Genomic DNA, 9,868 nt, shown 5'->3' with positions numbered 1-9,868 from the left:
AAGTTTTGAAAAGTATAAGACTTATGGCATAACCAAGTCTATTTCGCACACGCTTTTTATTCAAAATTATAGCAGTATCGCTTTTATCATCTGATTATGGGGGTTAGCAGAACAACGTTCGCTACCATCATTACAAGTACAATGTCCTTAAAAACAAGAGAATCATAACTCAAAAGTTTGATGTACAATTTCTTGGTTGACTGAACCAATTGGGGTTTATCCGTTGCAGAGTTTGGTCTTATCCGCATTTAATTTCTCCTACCTGTGCGGCACTTTCAAATATGTCTGTTGGAAGTAGTGGATTTGTTTCTTGTCCTCGGCCTTCGGTAGATGCATACCAAAGTTTTTCCCCCCTCAGTCGAATTGCCTTCTCGAAGAACGAAAAATGGATCGAGTATTTGTTTGCTGATTTAAAAGAAAAGGTCAATCATCTCTTAAAAATATGGGATGATATTGGTCTTGACGAAAAGCCCTACGAAGAACGCAAGTGCATACTAAAGCGACACTTGGACATGTTATTAGATAATATGATATCTGAGGAAGAAAGATCTGTTGCTCATCTTCATTCAGTCGTAGACGAAATGGAGGTTTGTGCTTATGCTTAAGATAACCTTTTAAATTTCTTAAGGTGAAAGTCAGTAAGCTAAATAGTATTCTCGGTTTGAAGGAAAAACCACTGCAGCACAATCTCCCTCTTATTGTACGCGAGCGAAATTTGGCAGAGGCTTATAAACATCTTTCAGTTATGGTGTCAAGCCGGATCGATCGTTTCAGATCCCTAGCAGCTGAACATCAACGCCTCAGTAAGGCATTGGGCAGACCTCTTAAGCATTACACCTATGATTATGCCCCTTCACCACAATTACTCGAGGCAATCGAACATGATATTAACGAACTCCTCATAAAGCTGGTACTTAATCTTTTTCAACGTCCTTTATGTAAATATTTAGGCACAGCGATATGCTGAAACGTGCAATCACAAGGTATCCAATCAAGTCATAGAAAGCGATGCTACTACTGGGAAAAATGACGACTTTACCTTGTCCTCAGGCACATGTGACGAAAACTCAACAAATACAAGCATCTCAACTTTTCTGAGCTTAAAGAAGCGTGTTGCAGCTGTAAGGCTTGTAGAATTATGTTTGCTGTTGTTGTGGGATTCAAAATTGTGCTAAGTATCCTTCCCCATTTAGATTAGGGAGTCCGCACAGACTGAAAGGTTGAAGGAGGCAATCAGGTCGAACCTGCTCGATTTACACAAACTTTTTGATGAATGTTTGGTAGATCCATGTATACGTGAGCTTTACCCACTGGATCCCAACGAAAGCTCGTTGGATGAGGTGTATCTAGAGCACCTGGAAAATCAAATCAAGGATTGGCAGGACTATCGCACCCTCCACACTGACGCGATTGCTGCTTTCTATTCGTGGCGCGCATCATTCGCTCGTCTACTTCAAGTTGAGGTGTAGTAGTCCTTTCTAACCAATTTGATTCCGCTATATATGTTCTCCTAAATAGTCTGGTGTGATCCTTTGGTGCAGGCGTACTACTACTCCTCGACATACTTTCGTATACATGATTCTACAAAGATTTTATTAAATTCATTCTAGTAAACTCGTTTTCAGTGTTCAGCAATAATCCTGTGGAGGACTTCCTTAGGATAATAAGGTGTTTGTTTTTAAGTGCTCCTAATGGTTGCTGTGGTCCATCTCCAAAAGAAAGTAGGGAATTATGCTGTAGAGAGAAGCTTGATGCTTAAATAGGAGGGTCTGCATAACGTGCATGCACTCAACTCTGTCCCGTGTACTGTGGAGCTGATTACAAAAATTATTTTACAAATGGAACACAAGATACAGGTTAAAATGAGTGAAAGGGATCGGTAAGCGTAGATTTGAGGACGAATTTAAAGCCTGGTCGTGTCTACTTGATCTTATCTATGCTTAATATCTATTTATAGGGACAGCTATACGAATCAAAACATCTACCGACACAAAGTAAGGATCTTTTCAAACTGGAAAGGGAAGCCACCTCAATCAGGGAGCGGATTCTTCCTCAACTTGAGAAGCTCTTGTTTTCAGTGGCGCACAAAAGTGAGGATTTCAAGGTCTTTGGTCTTCCCGCCAAGGTGTACGTTGAGGAGGCGAGAAGGGAGGCTGATCGAGCTCCACCAGGAACACAGAGGCTCAGCCCAGAAAAGCAGGCTCAGTAAGTAGATGTTTACAGCCTTGTGTTACCAAACATCCAGGTTTTTGAGCTAAACTCGCATTGTGTTGTTTTTCTGCTTAATTTAGACTTCTGTCGAAATCTGTCATGTCTCTGCGTACTTCTAACGCCACCAGAGCTGGAAATTATTCTCGAAAATCTATATTGAAACCTAATCAAGTAAGTCCTTTTGCCAGTACTAATTATTTCGACAACTTTAATTGAAGTTATGCTTTTAAATTGATATTTCCTACAATTTAGTCGCCAAAATCGGCTATTTCCACAGTCCGAGCTCGTTCAGGTGGTGCAAACTTGCGACCTGGTTTTTATTCTCGGTTTAAGAGTCCCTTCCCCGACAAAAACCAATCAGCTTCAGCGGTTTTCAATTCTGCTGCCCTCATCGATCAAAAGCCCGCCATTCAGAAGGTTGGTCACATTTTCAATCAGCGCCTGTCGAGTTTTTCGCAATCTGGTGGCCCAAAGTCGCATGGGGCTAATTTCTGCTAGGAGGAGCAATTTTCTGTGCGAGAACTATTCAGGACGAGGAGTAATAAAGATGTTTTGCAATAGGTTGAATGGCCCAAACTGAGAGACGAAGTAGGCGCTTCTGGTTCTCCAAGTATTTCATCAATTTCGAAGGCTGCTGCGCTAAGTCGACTTCGTGCACCGCGTGTTATGGTGGATTCTGCCTCAAAAAATTCGGGTTTCTCTGCTTCTTGTGGAAGGTTAAGGCATATGACTCCACGGGCTGTTCGGCTACTTGCAGAGTCGCCACGTCCGATATCAGTGATAGATCTTTTCGGCTGTGGTGGCAACAAGCCTGCCCAAGCTTCGAGTGGACTGAAGACCCCAACAGGTTTAGGGGCTTCGTCGACTAAAACTACTGTGTCATGGGTATGTTAGTCGTTGGGAATTGGGTATTGATGTTCCATTGTTCGCAAATGTGTTTTTACTGGATTTGTTCTGTATCAACTAGCAACCATGATAGTTTGTTTTATCTTGACTTTAATTATCGATCTTCTCAAAAACTATGGTAAAAGTTTCAGATGTGAGTAATGTGATATTTATCCCTCTTTCCAAACACGTTGAGGTTAATTCGACCTATTAAAACATAAGATTTCACCTGTTTCAAGGTTATTCGCGTCACTCACCATATTTTTACTTCTTTTACTGTAGTTTGATGGGAGTTCAAGCCTAGGCGATCTGACCTCCAGTTATTCTAGTCTTTGGGTTCATAACAGAGACATTAACCTTGGCACACACCAACCGGTATCCCCTACCTCAGTAAAAAGTGACTCCATCTTCGCGACACCCATTGGTCGAGCCCCTACAGCTCGCAAGGTTATTGCCTTCCATCTTATCGATGCTTTAAAGGTGTCCCAACTAACGCTTTTCCTTTCACCGACCCAAATAGAAGGGTACAACCACTCCGAAGGCATCGGCCTCTTGCAGTTATTTGAACCGGCTAACACCACGAGCTGTCCCACTGCCTAAGGAGCCATCCTGTCCAGTCTCAGTGGTAGATCTTTTTAGACATCGGCGTAGCAACGTTAATCGTCTCACTCCAATGGGTAACAGCGCAACGGAAATTGAGAATAGAAATGCTCCAGGCCCCAAGAATGCGGCGACCTCAGGATGGCAGCCAAGGGTGAGCTTTAGCTGACTTCCGATTTAGATCTCTAAGTGAAATCTTACATGAGCACCACTTTTACTACTTTATCTTCAAATTAAAGTAGCTCTACGTGCTTCTCATTTAGTCGGACAAGGCAACGACTTCGCAAGATGCATCAAATGATCGAATGATAACCTCAAGCCTTTCCTCCTTCTCCTCCTCTTCTGTCCTCAAGAGCAATCAATCGGTATCCCCCACCTCCACTAAAGGCGAAACGATCTTCGTTACGCCTGTCGGTCGAGCTCCTGTCGCACGCAGGGTGAGTTTCATCCTACTTTCAAAGCCTGACAAACCTGTGTGAGCTATCGCTCAGTAAATCTGTTGCATCGTAGCTACAAAAAATGGACAGCCTTCATACTACCCCATCGACCCCAACGCCGGCTACACCAAGTCGACTTCGCACGCCGCGTGTTGTGACGAGGTTTGCAGCTGTAACTCCAACCCTGCTAACCCCCTGCAGTCGGCTGGATCAAATGACACCACGTGCTCTTCCACCACCTAAGGAGCCGCCACGCACGGTCTCAGTGGTCAATTTTTTTCGCCGTGATGGCGAACGTGATGCGACCAATGGTACGCCTTTAAGTAGATGGAGAACCAGAAGGTTAAGAACCCCAAATGATAGTGAAAGGTATGTCAGCTTATGTACCTGAAACCCCTTCGCCCTCCCAGTTCTGTGGTTTGTTCAAAATGCACCCCCAGAAAGGTGGTTGACTATAATGCTTGTTTTTGTTGGATGAGAAGCTGTAGAGGGGATTCTTCGTTGTAGATCGTGAAAACTACCTTGCTGTAACGCTTCAAAATCGACCAACAGATAGACGCAAATATTCAAGAGAACACTCATTTCTAGTGTCTACTTTATCGGTCATTTCATTTATTGCGGCGTCTGTTCTGTACAATCATTTGACACTTTTGGTTTTATGTGATAATGGATCTTTTTTTATTGATGAATTCAATCTGAAACTATCGCCAATTTTTGCCTACTACTTTGAGGGATAGTGTAGATTCGAGTCCATTGATACATCTTTTCTTTATTTATATCTATCTCTACAAAATTCACTCATTGCTATCAACATTTGGCGAGTACTTCTGCAAGTAGATGTTTTTTACCGGTGCTTTTTGTCATGATTTGGGAAATGCTTTAATCGAAGTCAATTTCAAATGTAGCATTGCACTGAGTCGAATGCGTTCACCACCAGGCACTCAGAAGATGCCTACCCAGCGCCGTCTGGAGGTGTGATGTTTAAAAAAAACACGTAATGGTGTCTCAGGCCGGGGGAACTTTGCGCCCATCTGTTCGCAGACGGTTATCTTGAACGGATAGGCACGTCCCATGTGACGCTGGCGGCGAACACGTAACTGCCGCCTTAAAAGGTCTTCCATGTTGCCTCCCAAATTCGGTGTAACAATAGTGCCTTATTCCTCCTGTCAATTCCGAAAGCCATTGCGCTTATGCACTAAGAATCAGAAACCAAAATTTGGAACAGATTTGCAGCACTCCATCTAGCGTCTAGAATAAATTGACAATACGTGGAACCCAGTAAAAGGTTAATCCAGAGTGCAAACATCATTGTGCATCAATTTATTCTACTGAGAACTTCCGAATCTCAGTACAAAAAAACAATGTACCAAACTCTGAACTACAAATTTCCTGTGGTAGTAGGAGATGGAAGATGTCAGGGCCGTAGAAGCCAAAAGAAAAGTGCTATTCACAAGCTATGAAACACGGCAGCATCGACCCAATGGCAGCCTTGGAGCATATCGCGCGAAGACTCAAAGTAGAGCTCCACCGGTTGGGGATGGGCTCCATCGACCCGCTCCTGTTTCTTCTCCCCCTTCACACGGGGCGGTTTTGGCACGAGTTCAAGGTGGAGGGAGTACGCATGGAGCATGAGACGCGGCAGACGGTGGTCCTTTATGATTTCCACAGAATCTCCATCGCCATAGAGACGGCCGTAGAGGAGATCGCCGGCGATTGGGTGGCCGCGTAGGCCCAAGGCGCAGTGCAGACGCAGTTGGTGCCTACGACCAGAGTGCGGTTCGAGCAGAAGTAGACTGGCTGGTGAACCTTCGAGAAAGCCGTGTTTCAGGACCGTTACTTTGGTCTGCGCGGATCGAGGGCGCTAAACGTGTAAAGCAGATAAATGTCGACGATTCCGCATGTTTATGTGCTCGTTGACTGCACCTGAATACTTTAATAAAAATTGAGCCATACTTTGGCGCATTGTAGCATACATTATAGAGATTTCCGCATTCCCAAAGGTAACTTAGACGCTGAACCAGTTGCCCTCAATCGAGCCACCACGTTGGTAGTATGGAAATATACCCATGTTAGTAGTCTCTCAGCAAGAGTGCTTTCAGACTCGTACAAGTTAACGTTCTCAGAAATAACTCAGGTGCTACACTGGTCGCAGCTTTGACGAACCTGGTCTAAAGCATCGACGGCTGGTTGGGTGCCATGCCAAAGCATCATAAGACGAAGGCATTTGCTGTGAATAATTGAATTTGTGGAGATTCAAAACAGAACGACTGTCAAATTCTGAAGACCATCTGTATCTCGAGTAATGACTAACGGACAGCAAGGGGGAACAGACCTGACTCGTCTTCAGGGCGCTATTGATAATGTCAGAGTCAGACTTTCCCACAAAGAGCTATTTCCATACGGAACCCGCCTTGTTTGATCCACAGTACCACCTCCCAAATGAATGCTATAGTGTTGTCCAACTAGAAACGACGTGATATTTTAGAAATCCCGTCAAAATCATCGATAACCAACACTACCAATCAAACAAGCAGCATTCGTGTCCGTTTTTGGATCAATTTGGACTAAATTCATCCCTGGTTTTCGACTAATCACAATTTCTTGAAGATAAATGATAGTTGAAGCAGAAGAGTGGGCAAGGAGGGCGAAGTGAACAACGATGAGCATGAAAGGGTCTAGTCGGTATAATAATATCTGTTTCCATTGTATATTTGACTACGCGACATCTTACAGATTTCCACAGTATTGGCACGAGATTATGCCAACTTCATCTGTACCAGTAGCTCTCTAAGCTTTCATTGAAGTTATAGGGGATACTTCTAAACTTCTAGGCCTTATTCCATTTACGTAGATAGCTCACGTTCTACGCTTCAATAAAACCGGTACATTACTAGCTTCCCGATTCAACAGCCTACATTTTCAATAATTTGTAAGGGCACTCGTACGTTAAGGTATTATGTAAACAAAATCAAAAAGTCCGAAACTTGCATTAGGAAAATGCCGTTACCGTTTAACGGTTTAGACGGCCCAACTTCGGGGGAACAATCCTTCATTCACAGATACTTTTCAGGTCGTTCCCAATGACGAGATGATTTGAGTAGTCTTTCAAATAACTCCTTACCCAGCAATTAGGCGTCCAATCCGGAACCATGATCTTCTGCCGGCGACCCTCTGGCCATGAGAACAGTAGATCTCCAATCGCAAAGTCCACCAGATACTCCATATCTCCTGTTTTTGTGCACATTTCGGTACAGTGCGAGACGTTGATATTGAGAGTTGGAAGATAGTCAGACCTGGGTAGACGAGCTCTATCCAGACTCGTAGAATCTTGGACATGCCCCCATACAACTGCTATGTAGAGCTTTTTGGTAGTCCTATTTTGAAATGCCTTTGCCGCCTAATAGGTGATATTTCGGTATAAGCGAGTTGTCTTTCCTACAGTATCTGAGCGTAAAAAACTTACTAGGCCGGCCATTTTTGGCGAATAGGCGATGCAAATGAGACCACTGGTGGGAGCATCAAGACGATGGACGAATCGATACATATGGTCTAGTGTGAAGTCGGCGAGTCGGGGCAGTGCAAAAAAGAGCTAGGAAATAGTGAAAAATGACAGGTTTCACACACCTGCATTTGAAGGGTCACATAATTCTGCCAGGGGTGTATACTGTTTAGCAGCAGTTCATGGGACTTGTCCACAACAAGAAGGCCGTTGTCGCAGTAAACTATTCGCAGATCGGTGATGGGGATGAAGACGCTCCGTTTACCCCGAATATAAGCAATAAGTTGCTGAGCGTTCCACATCAAGAATACCCATGCTCGGAGTAGAGCGATACTAAGAATATTCATTTAACCAGGGTCTACGAAACGATCAATGAATACATGCAGCTGTGTAGCTATGCATTTTAGTCATAAAACTGAAGTCAAAGCCGATACCACGTAAGCAAACAATACCAAGCTAGGCTTCTAATACAGTGAAATTTAAATCAAGCATTTATTTGTTGGTAGCACAGAGTGGAACACATGACAGTCTTAAAAGTAGGCTCGACCAACCTTCAAATTAAACAGTCGCGAAATTATTAAATGACTTAAAATGAGCACACGGGGCTGATTATTCCAAAATTTCACCATGATCATTAGGCTTAATTTTTGCACAAGCTCAGTTTTATCTAGATAAATCAAAATCAATTAACTGGTAATGTCAAGATTTCAAAATAGGTTAGACGCGTCCAATTATCTAGCAGAATGAAATACCATTTGCTTAAGTTTATAAAGCATCTTTAGTCCATGACGACTAGTTAAAAAAGTTGTGGCACTAGCTTTAAAGCAAAACTGCTAATGGCTATGATTAAACTACAGTTTATTTGACGTGCATCCCACTTGAACGGTTCTCCCTTCTTTATTTGTGGAATGAAATAAATGCCACTTTTTACCAGGAAATCGTTATTATTCTTAGACTAGTATCCCAATAGCAAAATGTCTTAAACTGGCCATGCTGCGAAAGTCGTCACTCTTCTGAATCCTTTCTGCTGCCACTTGTCAAATCCTTTTTATACTTCATAAGTTAATAAAGCAAAACAATAGTTGAATTGTTTACTGTTTTTTTTCAATTAACTGACCCCTTAGTTTATTCTCTGTCAACAAACACTTTTTGATACTGTAACGTATCTGCACAAAATCACTTCCAGCATTTAGGAGTTGACCTAAAACTCATTTATACTTTAAGGTAACTGTAATATCTCAGCAATCCTGCTAAAGTTTTAGGAGTTGTGTTAAAACTGTGGAGAAGAAACTGTACTGATCCTGCCACCTTACTAGCCTCAGACATGGAGGTCAGGAAAAATAGGAAGTCACCATTCCATGCTCCGACGTCTTTATTCAATCAAATAATACGAATTTTTAGAGACCATGCTACTCTCATGCTCAAAGGAGAACGCGCGAAAATTATGGCAAAAATTTGTAGAATTCTAAGTCGAGTATGTGGTGTTTGAGACTAAATGGCAAGAAGTGAAACCACTTCCATCAGTGGCGATGTCAAACACTAATTCTGGAAGCAAGCAGCTGATATTTGTTTTCACCTTGGACTAGACTCTGTGTAAACCCGTGGGTACAACGCAATTCAACACACACCATGATTGTCTACAACCCCGGGATTCATTTGTCAGAGAAATTGTCCGATAAGGTCCTTTGTGGCAGGATGGTTAGCTCTCATTTTATGTCACCTCATCTGAATAGACATTGTAAATCTCGGAAGGAAACAGAGACAACTTACTGGTTGCTGGCAATGCTATCTTTTGTTAATGTTTGTAGGGAGAAAAGTAAAGCCTTAACCAAACTTTTTGATCGCTGTCAGCTTTGATGCATCTTTAATTGGCGTCGCCTGAGACTATTGTATGTAAAGGCCAATTCAGGTCAATATGAAAGTAGATCCGCTGGGAATAGGCGGAGGGCAAAAATGTCCATGTAGACGCGTTTGAAACAGGTAGTGGGGAAGGGGAATATTTTGGCAGCATGTTTGTTGTGACGATGCACTTCACTGGCGGAGGATACATAAATTGTGCCCATTGTTGTACACTATTCCGCATATTTGGCCAACTATTGGTAAGAGGTCCTCTCGTCCTTCCCGGCTTCTGAATTTAATGTATCCAGCAGGATAGGATTATTCTTAATTTTTTTGACTTCAAGAGTTTAGTTATCGTCAAATTGTGCGGCTCTTAACTCTTGGGATTCTTTAAAAG

At 42.8% G+C, this 9,868-nt stretch overlaps 2 protein-coding genes across 2 annotated transcripts; one reads left to right on the top strand and one right to left on the bottom strand. All coding sequences in view use genetic code 11, as the record gives it.

Annotated features, from left to right (window-relative positions):
* Positions 1-281: 281 nt before the first annotated feature.
* Positions 282-5,230, top strand: EGR_04308 (Protein regulator of cytokinesis 1; the record flags this gene model as incomplete). Its single annotated transcript, XM_024493557.1, has 13 exons — positions 282-587; positions 629-910; positions 951-1,121; positions 1,194-1,463; positions 1,958-2,205; positions 2,292-2,382; positions 2,464-2,628; positions 2,773-3,096; positions 3,379-3,543; positions 3,617-3,850; positions 3,960-4,133; positions 4,207-4,502; positions 5,143-5,230. The coding sequence occupies 13 exons, from the start codon at positions 282-284 to the stop codon at positions 5,228-5,230; spliced, it is 2,814 nt and encodes a 937-aa protein (XP_024352065.1).
* A 350-nt stretch (positions 5,231-5,580) lies between these two features.
* Positions 5,581-7,979, bottom strand: EGR_04307 (RNA pseudouridylate synthase domain-containing protein; the record flags this gene model as incomplete). Its single annotated transcript, XM_024493556.1, has 4 exons — positions 5,581-5,994; positions 7,255-7,530; positions 7,597-7,722; positions 7,758-7,979. 4 exons carry the CDS (start codon positions 7,977-7,979, stop codon positions 5,581-5,583), a joined length of 1,038 nt encoding a protein of 345 aa, XP_024352064.1.
* Between the last annotated feature and the right edge of the window lie 1,889 nt (positions 7,980-9,868).

The sequence above is a fragment of the Echinococcus granulosus genome (assembly GCF_000524195.1).
Source record: "Echinococcus granulosus chromosome Unknown EG_S00026, whole genome shotgun sequence".
In the NCBI taxonomy this organism is placed as follows: Eukaryota; Metazoa; Platyhelminthes; class Cestoda; order Cyclophyllidea; family Taeniidae; genus Echinococcus; species Echinococcus granulosus.
The sequence above is the reverse complement of the archived record's forward strand: the minus strand, read 5'-3'. Positions and strand labels throughout refer to the sequence as shown.